At 35.3% G+C, this 19,285-nt stretch overlaps 1 protein-coding gene across 1 annotated transcript; it reads left to right on the top strand.

Annotated features, from left to right (window-relative positions):
* The first annotated feature begins 1,872 nt into the window (after window positions 1–1,872).
* On the top strand, window positions 1,873–17,905 carry CHMP2B (charged multivesicular body protein 2B). Its single transcript, XM_004675285.2, has 6 exons — window positions 1,873–2,156; window positions 10,847–10,938; window positions 12,058–12,252; window positions 15,104–15,206; window positions 16,990–17,096; window positions 17,402–17,905. The coding sequence occupies exons 1-6, from the start codon at window positions 2,123–2,125 to the stop codon at window positions 17,510–17,512; spliced, it is 642 nt and encodes a 213-aa protein (XP_004675342.1). The 5' UTR covers window positions 1,873–2,122; the 3' UTR covers window positions 17,513–17,905.
* The last annotated feature ends 1,380 nt before the right edge of the window (window positions 17,906–19,285 follow it).

Here is a 19,285-nt window from a genome sequence, read left to right as displayed (position 1 = left end):
GGAAAATACTGTTGTATTCTAGGGTTTGGTTTTTTCATGACTTAAATCTCAGTTATATTTAAGTGGAATGCCCGGTGCCAGTACAGTTTGGCCACCAAATGATCAAAATGAACACCACTCACCCAGTGCCTATCAACTGAAAATCAGCCTGCTTCAAACTATGAAATAATTAAGCTATTACAGTGCTGAGTTTAAATACTACACATTTCTATTTTGTCTTTATTGTAATGAACAAGTCCTGTCTTTAGCTCCTGCTGTGCACTTTTGGAGGGTCTTCCATATGGTTGCTGCTAAGTATTCTGGCATTTTCCCAACTGTTACAATTGGGTCAGTAGGGGGGATTGTGTAGGAGTAATAAAACAAGGGTGACTGCAGCAGGGAGGAGTAAGATTACTACTCACATAACAGCTTATTGCCTCTCATGCATTCAAGCACAGCTCAATGCCATCATTACAACAGGCAGCCAGGGTGAACTGCCTTTTTGCTATAAAATTTACTCCAGAAAAGATCAGGCCTGTTGAGAGGCTGTATTTCTTATTTACTTTTATTTTTCTGGTCCCTTATCTTACCTTGCCTCAATATCTAGAATAATTTGTGAAAGAGTAAGACAATTACACATTGGATTGTAATTACACACATTACTATATCATTCAGAGGAAGTTTTCACTGGTACACCATTAACTAAATTTTAGTAGCAACAGCAGGATGATCAGTGGCCCTGAAGGCTGTGATTTTTGATAAAGGGAAAATGGATAAGGGAAGTTAAGTATTTAAAAAGCCTTGAGACATAAATTCATGAAGTCAGAGGTGACGAATAATAGAGTATTGTTGGAGTGTCTATCTTTGCAAATATGTTCATGGGGGTGGGAGTGTGTAAGACTTCCTATCCCGTGGAAGTGGTAACAGTTTGTGAGGAAAGAAGTGCAAAGCAAACTTAAGATTTGAAGTAATATATTAGAGAGATGGGGTACACATACTCTCTCAAAATGATGTTCAGGAACTAATGCACAGATTAAAATTTCCATTATTTATGTTTATACACACACTCTTTAAATAATTCATTAAATGTTTCCTTTAACATGATACACATGACATTAAACACTAATATACAACTATGCTACATTCTAATAGGGTCATAATACAGCCATGGACTTTTTCTTGAGTAATGACAAGAAAAACACGGCTTTAAAGAAATCAAATTGATAACATTTAAACAGATTTACCAACATGTGTAATTTTTTTTTCTCTTATGTTTCCAGCCCAAGACAGAAAATATAAAGCTTTGCATTAAGAAAGTAGCCCCAAGGGTGGGGGCGGGGGTAGGGTGAGGTGGGAAGATAGCTGCTCCCTATTTCCTTTCTCCCACTGCAACCTCCGAGCCTTGAATCTGGAACCCCGGAGCCCCACACCAGGGCCCAAAAGGTAGGTGACCGTGACGTGACTTGCGGCGTCGCAAGTGGGCGCCAGGGGATCACTGAGCAAGTCAGGAAGAAAAAGGGCATGAACTCTGCAGACAAACACCACCGGGACCTGGCCCGCGTTCCCACTAGTCCCTGCACAGAAGAAAGTCCTACTGCCAGCAACTAGGTGGTCGTTAATCAATTGGTTACGGGAAGACCCACACTTGTGCTAAGACTCTGGGGAACCCTTCTTCCTCCTTACCCCTTCACCTGGAGCAAGGAAGAAAAGGCTAAGCAGGGCTCATCTCCGTCCGCATTCAGCAGCCAAGCCTCACACAGAGTCCCCGACTCCTACGCCCCAGCCTGACTCCTCTCACAGCGACCCCGAAAGCGGGAGGAGTGGGCAGCAGCTGAGGTGAGGGCAGCGGCGCGGCTTCGGGGGCCGCAGTGCGCAGGCGCGCATCACCCGCGCAGGCGCCGCCTAGAAGTGACTTCTCCAAAAAGTGTCTTAGTTCGCGGTCACCTGAGCCACTGGCGACTCTGCTGCGATCGACTTCCCGGATACCCGCCCTCCGTGGGCCCTTCCTGAAGAGCCTGATACTTTTTCCTTCGTAGCCGCCCCGCCACCCGGAGCCCTCCAAGGGTCTGTCTTTCCCACTTGTCCTTTCCCAATCGCGGGCCGGACCGGGCCGAGCCCAGGCTCCCGGGCGCGGTCTCAAACCATGGCGTCCCTCTTCAAGAAGAAAACTGTGGATGGTGAGTTCCCGATCGGGCCAACGGGGCCCTGCTCTGCCTTTCCCTGGCGTGTTTTTGGGGGGTTTCCGGCCACTGTTTTTACTGCTGCCCTGGGGGCGGGGCTGGATCCAGTGGCCCCACAGGTGACCGCCCTCGTGCGTCACTTTACTGCCTCCCCTTCTCTTCTATCATCACCTCAGTCTCACTTGGGATAATCTTGCTGCTTCTAATAACACAGCTCCCCTTCCCCACCCAATCCCTCGTCTTTTTTCTTTAATGGGATACTAAGCATTTCGAGGAAGCAAGATTCTGCTGTTTCTTCATTTGGGTATTTGGTGAATTTCTTCTTGGTTTCCTCTGCTTGGTTTGTTGCGCCTCCAGTTTGAAGCTGTAATACTTGTAGCATCCAAACCTGGGAGCTTGTGTCTTGAGATGGGGGAAGGGGAGATAACAGGCTCCAGTTACAGAATGAACTACTGTCTGGGTCACTCGTGCCATAAGAACACCCCAGCGTTGTTGATATGAAACATGCTTCTTGACTGATGTTTGTAGAAAAATTTAAAAAAAAAAAAACAAAAAACAAGGGAAGTACTTGGATTTAGTTTTCATGGTGGATTTTCCCCTTGTCTGAAGTAAGACTTGTAGTATGATCTGCCTAAAAGTTCTCATTTTAAGATACTTGCATTCTTTCAGACATTTAATGCCATTTTAAGAGAAAAAGTAAATGCACCAGAATATACAGATTTGTATTTTGAGCAATACCTATTATGTTTATAGAACATTAATTAGTCTTGATATTTTCATTGAATCATTTTGCTTAAATTGAAATCATTCATTGAACTTATTTAAAAATCGAGTCTCCCATTAAACGTTGAGTTTTGGTTGTTGCTGATTCAAATAATTACTTCTTTGTAAGGGTCTGACTGCCATAAAAGGAGAGTGGTAGTTGGACAGTGATAGGTACAAACAGGGTCCTCAGTCCAGACCTGGGGAAACTCCTTCATTCCTTTGTATTGACTATCCCAGTGCCAACAAAATTACTTTGGAGAAGATAACAAAGACATCATCTTTTCCCTGCCACTCTGCCCTTCATTTCAACACATAATGCCACTTCACTCTTTCATCACACAGGGTAATATATTTTTGCTTATCCTGAGTAGATGAAAACAGTTTTTTTTATTTGACTTTTTATTAACTAAGAAGTACCATTTAAGGTACCTGAGTAACTACCAAGTTGGTATAGCATCTGATACAATTTTGTGAAATGGGTATTGTGTGTTTTTCCAGAATGCTGTTTAATCTTTAACACAACACTTTTTTTTTTTTCTCTGTTTCAGTATCAACATTGTGATCTTCAGTTTTTGTAGTCTTTGGGGTGGAGGAAGGGATATTTTTTCAGTTTTAAGTAGGGAAAAAAAATTTTTAACATAGGAAAAGGGTTGTATCTTTTTTTTTTCTGAAATGTTAGAAATTAAAAACAAAATTTAATTAAATGCCAGTCATTCTAGCTTTAGTTGTTTAATAGCTGTCAAAAATTTTCAGTTCTGTATTCATTTGCTGTGCCCCCTGGTGCTTTTGAAAATCTAGTGACTATGTACTTGAAGTACAGAGCAGAACTAAAAGAAGAAAAAAAAAAAAGACAGTGAGGTCTGTGCAGGGAAGATACTTAATTTATACACATTTTCAGTTGGATAAATTCATCCCAAGAAATCACATTTTACTGAATGAACTGTGGGGACAGGGGAAGTCTTTGGATTTCATCATCTTGATATAAAGCTTTACTGATGTTTTTACTTCTTGTTTTATTAAAAAGAAGGTGTGCTGTTTTGTTGCAAAGGTGACAGCATTCTTCTTAGCTGTAATGAGACTATGTAATATGAAATTGAATGTAGTTTTATGCATTTCTCCCAGACCTTTGGACTTGTTGGTTATTGATCATAGCATCTTTTACTGTATGCTGTTTTTATATCTGGTTCACCAGTAATGAAGTTCTGATATGTAATGGAATTCTGGAACTGTTTATAGATCTGAAGAATAATTGAATCTTTTTGTCTCTGGATTGGATGGAAGAGTTGCATACTGTATCATTAAAGACTACTGCACATGTAAATTACAAAGGGAGACAACATTACAGCACTTATTACTATTCAGAATAATGTTTAATTCATTTTTGACACAAAGATGAACAAGTCTCTGCAGTGTATACTTTGTTACAGAAATTAATGAGAATTGTACCTCAATGGTGTAGAAGAGAAAGATTATTTTGAATTTGAAATTACAATTGAGTACCTGGTTTTCCTTTTGCTGATTTGTAAGCTGTATGTAGCAAATACATATATAAATGTGCTTATCTATAGGGAATGTGTTTTTCCCTAAGGTACTAATAATAACCTTATTGAAGCTAGTTCTGAACCTGTTAATCAGGATGCCATGAGACCTGTCATACAACTAAATATGCCTGTTAAAAATTGAAGTTCATTAAGTACTATGTAATTTTTGTCTGCTGTCCTCAGTATAAAGAAATTTGTGGTCCCTGCTGTGTATTATTGTGTTAGCCTTTTGTAGTCAGTATTTTATTTAATTTTCACAAAACCTGTAGGAGAAAGACTGTTGTTACCCCCATTTAATCGATGAGGAAATTAAGAGCAAGGGACTAAATAATTTGCCCATGATCATACAACTACTACATGACAGACCCTGAACCTCATCCCTTTGAATATTACTATCATAGATTCCCTATGGCACAGCACAATTTTGCTTTTATTATACTAAATACATGGACTTCCCAACTTTTAGTATGTCCTTTGTCTGTGAAACAGACTCCTTTGTCTCAGAATCTGTGGGAGAACTTGAACTTCTCAGAGTGGTAAAACTGAAACCCTCCTCTTCCTGAGTCTCTCTTCACCTAGCCTTTTTTAGGAAGAGTAGTTGTTTTTTTGTCCTTTACTGCCTAGAAGCTCTCATTCTACAGCAGTTTGCTTTACAAGTCATATAAGGAAAACATGTTCATCAGTGGCTCTTAGATCCTTCAAACCTATGGCCAGTTTTTAGTTGTGTTTTATTTTTGATCCTGCTAATTTCTTACTGAAATTTCCCTTCCATGGCATAACACTGAAAATTTCTCAAATTCTTCTGACCACTTTTCCTTCCCTTTTCAAGTTTTTTTTTTACTCTTTGCCTTCCCACTTTATTTCCCTATACCTACCATGCCAGAGACTGGTATTGATTCTCGTGCTCCATTTCTTACCTTTCAGTCCATAGGTCTGAAATTGTTCTTTCTGAGTAGTTTTCCTTTTCTTTCCCTCACTTATCTGAGCTGTAAAGTACCCTTTGAAGTTTTCTGCACAGAAACTTGTACTGGTGAAGGTTCAAAACTAGTAGACCTTATGAATTCCACTGAGTGGTATGTTCTGCATGTTGTATTTCAGCACTCTTGGGGTATAATCCTGACCTGCCCTGTAAGCTTGAGACTCTTCCTTCAAAAAATAAGCTCTTTTGGCCCTCCCTGGTAGTGCAGCGGGTTAAAGCACTGCACTAAGAAGCTAAAGCCACTTCTGCATGAGTTCAATCCCACCTGCCCTGAGGAGATCCACATGGTGTGGCAGACCTCTCCTGACCTGCCCGCTGCTCCCCTCAGCAGTGTACTTCGTAGATCTGCCTGTTCTGCTCCCCACTCTGTACCTGGTGAATACTCTCACCCTCCACATCTCTGCCTGTACCCCAGTTCTGTATGAATAAATAAATAAATCTTAAAAAAATAAAATAAAATAAGCTCTTTAAACAATATTACTCACAGCAAGTGAATGACCATAATTACAGTTGATAATTACTTTTTGCTTTAATCCTCAAATGTGCAAATTATTTGTAAATGAGAAGGATCTGGAAGTCCAGTCATAATTCAAGTTGGGGCTTGGCCTCAGGTCTCAGTAGAAAATTCTAAGGGGCTAGGCTGGACCACATGGGAGTACCATTTTTGTTTTGTTTTTTATATTATGGCACTCGCCAACCAACCCCACCTTCAAGGAGATAGACCTATTGACTTAGAAGACACAAATACTATTTCTGCCTACATTTTAAGTCCCCAATTTTAAATCTGTGACTTTATCACTGTAGTACAAACATGTGCATTTCATTCATTCATTAAGAAGAGCCTTGAAAGATCAGAGCGCCAATGATCTCCATGGGCTTCTGTAAGTGTTGTGCTGGATATAGGAAAGCAGAGGATGGTGGGTGGGGCAACCTTCCTTTTATGTCACAATTAACAGAGAGCTTACCATATTCTTAGCCATGTTCCACTATCGTTTTCACCATTTGATAGTGTTCTTCTCCCACCTGTTATGATTACATCACAGCAAATCCCACACAGCAGGTGAAGTGTTGGGGTATAAAAATTCAGGTCATACTATTTTGTCTCAAGGAGGAAGGGTAGCTGAATGAACACTAAGAACATCATCTCTCCTAGATAGCAATGCCCATTCATGTCTCTGACATGGTCTTGACTCAGGATAAAAAAGGAGAAAGCAGAAAAGTATAGGGGAAAAATCAGACTATTTCAATGCTCCATCGAGTCAGTCAAGTAAGACTTTTATCCTATTTCACATTTTGCTATTTTTAGATTATCAACCAACTTTCTTGATAACCAGTAGATTTTCTAGTATTTTTAAAGGAATGTATTAACTTTCATTATTTAAGGTAAGTACTTTTTCATTTGAAACATATGGCTATATTCCCTCACAAATACTTATTTGTATTGAGAGAACACTGTACTGGGGTAGTTGGCATGAAGAAACTAGAAAACAAAATAGTTAAATAAAATACATGTAATCCTTGCTCTTAAACCTGCAATCTTAGGAAGAAATTAGACCTAGTAAGAAATAAATGGAAAATAAATTTTTAAAATGTCTGAAGTTCATTCAGAATGATCTAGAAAATTATTAAATGTGGATTTAGTATAAGATTGTAAAACAGAGTAATATATTTGTTTTGTGGTATATATCATTCCATATGAAAAAGAGGGTTTTACTCTCTTCTACTTATAATATGTTTTAAAGTGTTATGACTGTGTTTTAATATGTAATAGTAGATTCTTTCAGTTTATAGCTTAGAGCTGTTTAAATATTAACAACTATGAGGCTGTGGAATATACAGTAGTTAATTTTCTTTATTTTACCTTCTCTAATATACAGAGGTAGTTACAATATGCATAGTTGTATAAAATTAAGAAAAATGGAACCGTTTTAAGTTACATGTCTTTTAAAAATTACTGTTTTAATATTTGTCTTTCAACAAAGATGGCTATATGTCTTTCCGATTCTCGGACACTTACAGGAGTCTCCAACAATTCAGTTCAGTACTGACTAACACTAAGGCTCTGGAGTGAACACAGGCCCCACAGTCTCACAAGACTCCTCACTTACGAGACAGTCACAATACCCACAATGCCACACAGTGTCAGGACGAGGAAAGTCCCTTACTTACTATCGCCAGTTTACTACAAGGACACAGCTTAAATGGAAGCAAGATATTGGGTTGGGGGAGTGTGGGTGACATGTTTCCTTAATCTCTCCAGACTGTTATCTACTGCATTCAGCAGCTCTGAACTCTCCTAATCCTTTCAAGAGTTCTAATATCCCACTTTCCAACCCTTCTTCCTCTCCTGAGGCCAAAAGGTGGGGCTAACAATGAGCACTCTAAGTGTTGGTCTTTCTGGAAAACAGTCCTATCCCTTTGTAAACCAGAAGAGACATTCCTGTCACTGAGGAAAATTTGAAGGGTTTTAAGAACCTGTGCCAGGAACTCAATAAAAACCAAATACACATTTTTCAAATAAATCTTAATTGTACATATTAGGAATTAAGGCCCTTAGTAGTTGCTTTACGCCTGCCAACTGTCTCACCATAATTCATCAATGTGATTATTTCTCTTTTATCTCAGTATTCTTATATTTTAGAAGACCATCTTGCTTTCACAACCATCACCATGATCTAATATTAACACTTCATCTTATACTAGTTGAGTTTAGGGAAATTTTGCACACAAAAGGATTATATTCTAAAATCTTAATAATTTCAAAATTATTAAAAAGAAATTGGATATGTTGATGAAAAGGCATATGATTGCTTTGAAATGAGAACTTTCTTTACTGCTGTCACTAGTGTTACTCTATAGTTGTCTGAGAAGAGTACTTGTACTGTGTACCAGCTTGGTTCCCCCAAATGTCTTATGTCCAAACCTGCTAATGGAGACAGGATCTTTCATAGAGGTAACTGACATTAATGTTTAATGTGGTCATTAGAGTAGGGTCCTGATCCAGTGGCAGCCTTTTAAGACTTACCAGAGATGGTCATACATGAGAAAAGGCCATGTGAAAAGGCAGCCAGAAGGGAGTTGTCTTCAAGCTACAGTGAGACTGCAGAAGTCAAACTTGTCCCTACTTTGATCATGGACCCTTCTTTTCTTTTCTTTTCTTTTTTTTTTTTAGAAAAATGCTTTTGAGATTTATCCATGTTGTAATGTGTGTCAGTGTAACATTTTTTTTCTTTTTACTGTGCAATACTATTCTATTTTATGTGTAATACACACATGCACACAAGCACATTTACCATGACTTATTTTATATAATTATGTCTTCATACACATTTAGGTTGTTTCCAACTTTTGGTTATGTAAATAGTTGCTTTTGTGAATATTTGTGTACAAGTTTTTGTTTGAGTACCTATTCTTTTGGTTATATATACTATAGGGTAACTGCTAGATCACATGATTTCGTTTAACTTTTTTTTGAGTAATCCTCAAACTGTTAGCCATTTTGACTCAACAATTTGCATCCCTATCAGAAATGCTAAGGAGTTCCAGTTTCCACATTCTCATTAATACTTTTTATTTTAGTTTTTTTTAAAGATTTATTATTACAGAACTAAGGTACAGGCCAGATGTGTAGTGGGTGAGAGGATTCACCGGAGACAGAGTGGGGAGAAGAGCAGGCAGATCTACAGAAATACACAGCTGAGGGGAGCAGCGGGCAGGTCAGGATTTGTTTGCCGGGCCATGTGGGTCAGCTTCTTGGCTGGGGATTGAACTCTTGCTGCAGTGGCTTCCGAGAACCTCATAATGCAGTGATTTAACCCATTGCGCCACTAAGGAGAGCCCTTATTTTACTTTTTAAAAAAAATTTGTGGCCCTCCCCGGTGGCGCAGCAGGTTAAAGCACAGCACTGAGAATCTAAAGCCACTTCCACATGAGTTCGATTCCCACCTGCCCTGGAGGTGACCACACGGCGTGGCAGACCTCTCCTGACCCGCCTGCTGCTCCCCTCAGCAGTGTACTTCGTCGATCTGCCTGTTCTGTTCCCCACTCTGTCTCTGGTGAAGCCTCTCACCGCCCCTGAGCCTCTGGCCTGTACCCCAGTTCTGTATGCACAAATAAATAAATCTTTAAAAAAAAAAATTTGTTATAGTATTTCGGTGAACATGAAGTGGTGTCTCATCTCCTTAAAGGCTAATATTAAACACCTTTCTCATGTGTTTATTGAACATTTGTATATATTTTTGGAGAAGTTTCTCTTTAAGTCTTTCATTTGTTTGGGGGATCTTGTTTGTCTTTTATTTTTTCATTGTAAGAGTATCCTTTCATTTACAGAAGTCTTTAAATTTTCACAAAGTCTACTTTGTCTGGGTTTCTTTAGTTACTTGTGATTTTAGTGTCATAGCTAAGAATCCACAGCTAAATCCCAGCTATGCATATTTACTCCTGTGTATTCTTAGAGTTTTATGACAACCTCATTAATCATCTTTTGAGTATGTTTTATCTATGGTGTGAGGTAAAGGCCCAATTTAATTATTTTTCATTTGGATCCTCAGTTGTCCCAGGCACTATTCCCTCTGTTATTTACTAAAAAGGTACGTTAGTGGAGTGATTACAATTCCTAATTCAGGACAAACACCTAAATCCGTCTGGCATTACTGCTTACTACCTTTGTAGCCTTGGGCTAGGTATTTAAACTTCCAGTACTCAGTTTTCTTATATATACAATAATAGGAAATGTATATTATTATTATATACATTATAGTTGATAATGAACATTATTGTATTATTATGAACATCATATCGTAATGACATATGAAAACGCATAGCAAGGTTTCAGACAAAAAGAGATTGTGACAACATTTAACATCAATATCTGTGATCCTTTAAGGAAATTATCTAGGTCTGCTCTCCACTGTTATAACTTGTTGATATTAAAAAAAAAAGATTTAACAAGAATATGACATTTTGTCCTTTCTGGAATTTTATAAGATACTAGAAAATAAGGAGAGATGAAAGGGTGTGTGTTTTTTTTTGTTTTATATATATATATGTATATATATATATATACATGTATGTATATACTTACACACCCATACACACACCATATAAAAACTGTATAGTAATCAGTTCTCTAAGGGAATATTTTATTGTAATTTAAATATATTTTTGGTTAAACCTCAGCCTATAGCATATTTACACTCCTGTGATATTTGTGTAGTCAATATTTATAATGCTTTTTTTTAATATTTGACTAATTTTTAGAATGTTGATTTGAGAGAAAATTTGACATTTTGTAAATCAAGATGTTTTCTTTTTTTAATTGAGGTTTCTTAGTTCAATATTTTAGTGGCATTGAAGAAAATTTTATGACCCATGCATTTAGATTTCTTTTGTTGTTCTCATAGATGTAATAAAGGAACAGAATCGAGAGTTACGAGGTACACAGAGAGCTATAATCAGAGATCGAGCAGCTTTAGAAAAGCAAGAAAAACAACTGGTAAGTTGAACATTAAATTTCAGTTTAACTTTTTGAACAAATTTGGAAATTGGTGGTGTGTTAATTAGCTAACTAGGAAAAGGACACATGGCAAGTGGTAAGTAATTTACTGTGGTAAGATATGGCATTTAATGCCTTCTTGCTTTTTCTGCTTACCTTTGTTTATTGTGTCTTTCTGCTGACTTTTATCAAGATCCTGTATACACTGCTGATTGTAAAATCAAATTATTCTTCACTTTGTTTAAGTCATGAATGCCTAGAAATACTGCCAAAACAGAGCTATCACTCTTTCAGTTAACAACAAAAATAAAATAGTCCTGGAAAACAAGAGAGGGTTACAAGGAAATAATTTTGTTAACTCTTAGGTGTCTTAACTTGATATGTTAATAACCTTTGTTTTTGTAACTAGGAATGTACTTTTTTTTTTTTTTAAGATTTATTTATTTATTCATACAGAACTGAGGTACAGGCCAGAGATGCAGAGGGTGAGAGGATTCACCAGAGACATAGTGGGGTGTGCAGAACAGGCAGATCAAAGAAGTACACTGCTGAGAGGAGCAGCGGGTGGGTCAGGAGAGGTCTGCCACGCCATGTGGTCACCTCCTGGGCAGGCGGGGATCGAACTCATGTGGAAGTGATTCAAGCCTCTTAGTGCTGTGCTTTTAACCCGCTGCACCACCAGGGAGGGCCAGGAATGTACTTTTTTAAAGTAGAGTACCTAGTGTCTTGTTCATCTCTGAATATTTTATATTCTTTTTAAATGTAAGTTGCCTAATTGTCGGAAATTAGTGTTGTCATAATTAGCTTTTTTCAAAAGCACCATGATTGGGTTGTAATTGCTATGCAATAAATTGTTTAGTACAATTTGACACATGGTGACATGTATGACATTTAATTACTGCTCCAATCAAGATAAGATATCCAGTATCCCCTAAAGTTTCTGTATTTGTAAGCCCTCCTGTCTCTTTCCTTCCCATTTAGGCAAAAATAATCTGTTTCAAATTACTGTATGACTTTATGACAACTTCTCTTCATGATTAGGAAGAAAGGTATATGTTAATTTCTTTTGAAAGAAATCATTTCAGGACTACCCCTCTATTGTTTTATTTCTCCTCTTAGGAATTAGAGATTAAGAAAATGGCTAAGATTGGTAATAAAGAAGCTTGTAGAGTTTTAGCCAAACAGCTTGTACATCTACGGAAGCAGAAGACAAGAACTTTTGCTGTAAGTTCAAAGGTTACTTCTATGTCCACACAAACAAAAGTGATGAATTCCCAAATGAAGATGGCTGGAGCAATGTCTACTACAGCAAAAGTAAGTGGGAACCTTTATATCAATAGATTTATGTAGTTTTAGCTAGAATAATTGTCAGTATTCACATCAGAATTGAAAGTACTACCTGAAATGTATATAATAATAGAATCTGTAAATTTGGTAAATGAGTCATATTGCTTCCAGATTCCTTATTGATTAAATATATAAAATTTCTTGTCTTGCGGTGTTTTCTTTGCCCTAAGGTCACGTGTAATTTCTAAATTTTTAAAATTGACTTAAAAGGTTTCCCTCCCCCAGTACATTATTAGAAAATTTTGGTACTACTTATCTCAATAAATGTAAATTGTGATTACTTTTCAGTAACAGTTTCTTTTTTATGAATGTGTTGGAACACAGAAACACTGTCGAAGGATTTGTCCACTATTTTGTCGGTCTGTAGTCAAAATAGAAATCTGTGTTTTCACTATAGAGTTTAAAGGATGATGAATGTTTCTGTTACTTAATAAATAATGAGCTCATTGATGTATATAAAGTACTGTGAAGAAACTAAAGCAGTTTAAAAGAAAGTCTGCTCTTCAAGATTTTGGAGTTCATTTTGGGTGATAAAAGCTACTCTACATCTGACTGTTGACCTAGCTAGTATAGATCAGTAAGTGCTGAGCTTCAGTCACCTGCCTTGACAGCTGAGTAGAGTGATCTGAAGATTTTGCAGAGTTCTGTTAACTTAGGTTTCAGAAATTTAGGGAGAGATCATGATTATGAACAGGAAAAGAATAAACTATGTTAAAGAGCAGAGAAAGTAAAAAGTTTATGTTAGGAAAATGGTGTAACAATTCACTTCTTATTCATGATAAGTATGTCCTGTAAAATTGGGAACATAGAATTAGTGGACATGAAACCACTGCTCTCTGGTGAATATATGGTTATATTCCTGTGAGCCTTTGCACTCAACATTTTTGTTAACCAGTCTGTATGTTGTTTATGTATGCTTCTATTGAAAGACATCATACTTTACATATATCATTGACTCATTAACACTGAACTCATGGACAGCAGTACTATCACTTATGCCTAAACAAACCTTATGTCACAAATGTCCTTCTTCCATTAGGCACATCACAGCCTTCTTGCTCTTAGGAACACTAGGTGCCACTTGAGCACTGTGCTTGGGGGGACATTTTAAGTAGCTAGAACACTAACAAAAGGCACCAAAATGTGTTAAATGGATTTAAAGCACCCTTCTTTATAGTTTAAAAATGTGTCTATTAAGAGGCTCTTGTTTTTTCTGCTTTTCACATGTTCCTTGAAAAACACAAAAGAAATGTGAGGTTACAAGTAAATTTTAACAAACAGGCAGACTTACAATGTGAAATCCACAAATAATGAGGATTAACTGTAATTATTAAGACTGTAGACTATATTAAAATAGAATGTGTCCATCTCAGGTGCCAGTCAGGACACTGACACATGTTCTTTAAAAAAATCAAGAGCCTTTCAGTTTACAGTGAATTTACAATGACAATACTTGTCTTCCTCTTTTGGTTCTATAAACTGGAAAACTGAACATGTGTCTTATTTAGGGCACAATCATATGTGAAGATTATGCACCTGGCTGGATAACTTTTTAATTATTTTGAGGGGGGAAGGCTACATATTTTGCTATTTTATGCAAGTTATGGACTAGGAAAAAGTATCTAGTGTGGTCTAGACATACAGGGATGTCTGAGTTGGAATTTTCACTTTTATCATTGTTGTTGTCAACCCCATATTTACTATTATTTACAATGTAAGTTGCAAGTAAAATAACGTCATTAACACTAACAAATATGAAATTCCATATGTAATAAGTAGGAAACAACAGGCTACCTAGTCTGATTTGGAGTGTCAGAGGTTATATCCTCAAGGAAGTGGTATATAAATGGAAATCTGAAAATTTGAAGTGATGATTAAAAAAAAAATGAGAATAGCAGTCCAGGTGAGGGATGCATATGCCAAGGTCCTGTGGCAGGAGAAGGCCTGGGATACTTAAGGAAATGAAAAAGTAGCGTGGCTGAAGTACAGTGGTGTAAAATGAGACCAGAGACCAGCAAGGCTCAATTCGTGGTTTGGTCTTACTCACCAAATATGAAAGTTGGCTTTTTATACTAAGAGCAATGAAAAGCCATTCGAGGATTAGGTCTTTGTGGGCTAGTAGAGGTGAGGAGTTTCATTCTTGAAACAGTTATTTTGACTGCAGCATTGCATACAGACTGATTGATAAAAGACAGTGCAGCATCATGTTTGCAGCATTTATATAATTAATACTGAAGTAACTATATAAATTACACATCTATACACACTAAATGTATTGATTGTATTCAATAGCGTTAATCTCTTAATGAAATAAGTTGTGAATATATAATTAAGGGAATTCTTTTCCCATATTTTTACAAAGTTAACTGTTTTGTTCATTTCTTAAACCATGGTTTAAATAATATAAGTAGATTATATGTTAGTGTATTCTTTTAAAGTTAGAAATTTAAAAATAAAACAAAATTTTAAGTTAAAAAAATAATTTAGACATTTCCTGCTTGACATGTAATAGGCAGCTGTAGTTTTACCACTTGAAAAGCAATCAATTTTATGTTGATGTTGTTTACTATGTAGTTTTTTGCCTACTATTTAGAGAAGGCATTTCACAATGGTCTTTATCGTATAGATGTTAAACAGATGGCTTCCAAATGAGTATTTCATTTCTTTTCTAGAATATTTAACTCTCATATGTTTGATTATGGCAGGCACGTATATCTTTTTTAAACTTGTCTCTATTTGATGTGTTCCCCTTGGACTTATTCCATAGTAAACCTTTCATAATTATATAGCTAATATCAATCTTTTCATATATTTAAAGACAATGCAGGCCGTTAATAAGAAGATGGATCCACAGAAGACATTACAAACTATGCAGAATTTCCAGAAGGAAAATATGAAAATGGAAATGACTGAAGAAATGAGTGAGTTCAATAACTTCTAATGAAATGTGTAGTGGTCACATCTTTGAATGAGTTATGTTTATAACTGGCATACTCATATGCTCGTCCATAAAAACACAAATAATGAAGCAAGAAATAATAGCATTCTTCTAGATAGATGTCCATATTGTAGCTTCAATATATTTTTAAATTGGCAATGTAGAAGACAAAAAAAATTCTATTAATGTTTAACTGAAGGAAAAAATACATAAAATATGTTATGCTATACTGGCCCCAATCAATTTCACTGATTATTGGACAAAAACACATTCTATTATATAACTTTCTGGTATAAATTAGGTTGTTTAAAAGTCGTGTTGATTTTTCATATCTCATACTTGAGGTCTATTTATATTAGAGGTAGAGATAATGAAACTTGTTTCTTCTTTCCCCTTTACATGTTATTTAATATTTCATTTTCTTCTGTTTGTATATGGACTGTAGACTAATTGCATGTGTTATAAGGAAACCAAAGCATCTATTTCTACATCACACACTATATATATATTCCTTCCTACAGTATTCATAATTTCAAGTATGATTCACATTACATATACAGTTTTGAATCTTACTGTGCTTTCAAGACAAAAAAAATAGTATAACAAAAGCATATACATATAAATTTAATCTTATCTAAAGTTTTTTTTTTAATGGCTTTAATGTTATGTAACATCAATATGCCCTAATTTATTGAACCAGTCTTTCTTTGATCAATAAATTTTCAATTTTTCAACTCTCTATTTACTTTTTTAAGTCTTGGTTCATTCTATCACAGTATCTAACATTTTCCCCAGAATAACTATACCAATCTATTTCACCAATGCTGAATGAGGGACCCTTCACAGACTCCTGGTCAATTAGTGCTTCCATGATTCAAAGCTGGTATTATTGTTTTGCAAAAAATATTTTCTAATTGTTTTACAACTTTCTAGGGATATATCAGTTCGTTTCTGCTTGTAAAGTAGTATTTTTATTCAAGGGTTTTCATGTAAACACTAGTATCTAATTAAATTACTAGGACTAGTAAAGTCATCATTGTTCTAATATACTATTTCTGAATGTTGATATCCTTTTAGAACTTATTAATACTATATCGATGTAATTTCAGAAAATCTTTAGTTTTCACTTTAAACATGTATTTTTTATTTCGAAAGATATATATGTATATATATATGTATATATATACACACACATACATATATATATTTGAAACCTCATTAGTTAATTGTTAATAATTGAGAGACTTGTCATTTGTGTAATGATCACAGTATCTAGCATGTTTATGTGGTTTCCTTTGATGACACAGGTGTGAGAAGATTTTATCAAAGGAATTGCCTTTTCCATTAAGCTATAATGGAGAGAATCTATAAGCTTGTATTTAAATTCACATCACCACAGTTGTTCCCATTTGTATTTTAGTACCTTGCAAGTGATTTTAAAATAGCGGTAATTATTGATTGTTATTCATTTTTCAGAAAGCTAGTAAAGTGAATTAGCATTAGTATTTTCATCTAAAGATAAATTCAACATTTATATGACATATCTTTTTCCCAAAAGAATTCTATTTTGCGGTGAAATGAGCATTAGACTTGATTAGTGCCTCAAAAATGAACCTCACTGATATCTGAAAGTGACCTTTGTGGTTTGTTAGTTCTCTTGATTTTGCCCTTTTACAATATATTATTTAGTATTTAGTATATCTACTAAAATGTAAGTCTAACAGATTCTGTTTGAAAGTAACTCCATTTTCCCCCCTGCCCCCAAGTCAATGACACACTTGATGACATCTTTGATGGTTCTGATGATGAAGAAGAAAGTCAAGATATTGTGAATCAAGTTCTCGATGAAATTGGAATTGAAATTTCTGGAAAGGTAGGGACGTCATATTTCCTCATTTGGAAACAGTTTCTACAATTTTGTTCATTAACCCATCCGGTGCGGTTTGGTACACAACTTAATATTTGTAAATTAAGCTTTTTTGCAGCATTGTTCTAGCCCAGTGTAATATCTTACATTAACTAAGAAGCAACTCATGTAGTTACGATTAAATAACATGCATAAGATAGATAAACATAAAGAGTCTGAGACAGCATGGAAGCAGACACAACAATAGGAGTAATCAAGACAAGAAAAAAAATACTGATGTACCTTTTTTTCTTTTCCTCTCTTTAACATAGATGGCCAAAGCTCCATCAGCTGCCCGAAGCTTACCATCTGCCTCTACTTCAAAGGCTACTATCTCTGATGAAGAGATTGAACGACAGCTCAAAGCTTTAGGGGTGGATTAGCCAAAAAAGCCATATTTTGCTTACGTATAATTATTTAGTATAAAACAGGCACAATGCAGATTTCTTTTTGTTTTACAAACCACATTTCTTTTGCAAAAAATGAGGACCATGAGTGAACAGTTGTTTCTTAACCCATGGCTATTTTGAATCCTTTGCCAAAGAATGACAGTGATGCAAAAATGGGAACAGTTTGGATTTTAATTACAACTATTTAGGAGTGATGATGTGTAAAAAGTTGACTTTTTCTGCATGGCCTAAAGAAATTATATTCATTACTTTGTGTCATTTATGTTCTAAATCTTTTTACATTGAATACAAAAATCTTGTTAAATGCCACAAGGCACTGACTTGGAGAAACTTGTAAAAATATTAAAAGTATATAAATTAATTCTGTATCTGTTGCTTGTCCTTTATAGGTGCTTGTATGTTATGACCATAGGCTGTTCAGCTGCCAAATTATTTTTAAATGTTCTAAAAGAAGAGTGCTATTTAAACATCTGTCTTAAACAAAAACTGTCATGAGCTTTTCTTTTTTCCTTTGGGAGAACATTCCAGTTGGTAAGTTTATTACCTTTCAGAATGTGCTTGGCACTTGCCTTAAACAGCACAGACATAATGTGCACATTCTTAAATTATTTTGACTGACAGAAAAGAATTGCATTTTAAACTAAAATTGAGGCCTCTTACAAAAATTATCCAGGCTCTCTTTTGTAAAGCATGTAAAATGGAATATATTTAGCAAAAACTGACTGAATTAGCAAATAACAAAAATTAAATTAACAACATTTTATAGTAATAAAACAAGATATTCGCTCTTTCTTCCAAGAACTGTGATTTTCTCTACATAAATCATAACCTCTGTTTAATCTTCAAGTATATTATCATTATATTGAGCACTAAAATGAAGCATCATTCTCAGTTAAATAACACTACAATGATGGTATGAAACCTAAATTTTAAAGTAAAAATTAACATTTTTCCTTGTTAGGTAAACTACAACCTTGTCAGAAAGTACTGCCTAGATGTGTATTAATAGATAAGCAGTACTTTTTAAGGTAAATTTGCTATGTTATTTAATATACAGAAATAAGAGAAAGAGAAAGATGAAGAAATAGCAGGTTAGAGAGAGAATATAGAATTAGATTAGTTTTGAAAAGTGATAGTGTATTTTATGGATAATAGCACATCTTACCATTAAAAACTCTGAGATCAGATAATAGAGTGTGCTTAATTTGAGATTTAAGCTAATACAACAAATACATTTTAGAACTAGTATACATGTAGCATATGAATTTGTGGGAAAAACAAAAAGCTGAACTAGACAGAATATAATCCACAAACCATTTTATTATGTTCAAAGAACTACATTTCATTAATTAGTAGTATTAGAGCTTCCCTGAACATTAATGAATCAAAACATTTTATTAGATTATGGCATACTCACCCAGAATGTGTTTTTTGATTCTTGGATGTACATAATAATGCCAACTAAACTTATTTACTTTCTTGTTTACATGTGGGGGCTTTTGTTTTTAAAAACTATTTTGTTAAAAAAAATCCCAATAAAAATGTATTACTATTATACTTTTTTCCTTTATCTCTTTTGTTCTATTTTTTGGCTTCTGATAAAAAATTCCTCATATTTGGTGAGTATTCTAAAGAATGATTTTTACCATTTTCCTGGAATGTATAGATAACTCTGCTACTTAGATATTGACAAAAAGTCTTTTTAAAAATGAGCAGCAGGTACAAGACTGATAGGTATGAACAGAG

The sequence above is a fragment of the Condylura cristata genome, unplaced genomic scaffold (assembly GCF_000260355.1).
Source record: "Condylura cristata isolate star-nosed mole 26May11 unplaced genomic scaffold, ConCri1.0 scaffold00003, whole genome shotgun sequence".
In the NCBI taxonomy this organism is placed as follows: domain Eukaryota; kingdom Metazoa; phylum Chordata; class Mammalia; order Eulipotyphla; family Talpidae; genus Condylura; species Condylura cristata.
Note: the sequence above shows the minus strand (reverse complement) of the source record. Positions and strands in the feature narration are given on the sequence as shown.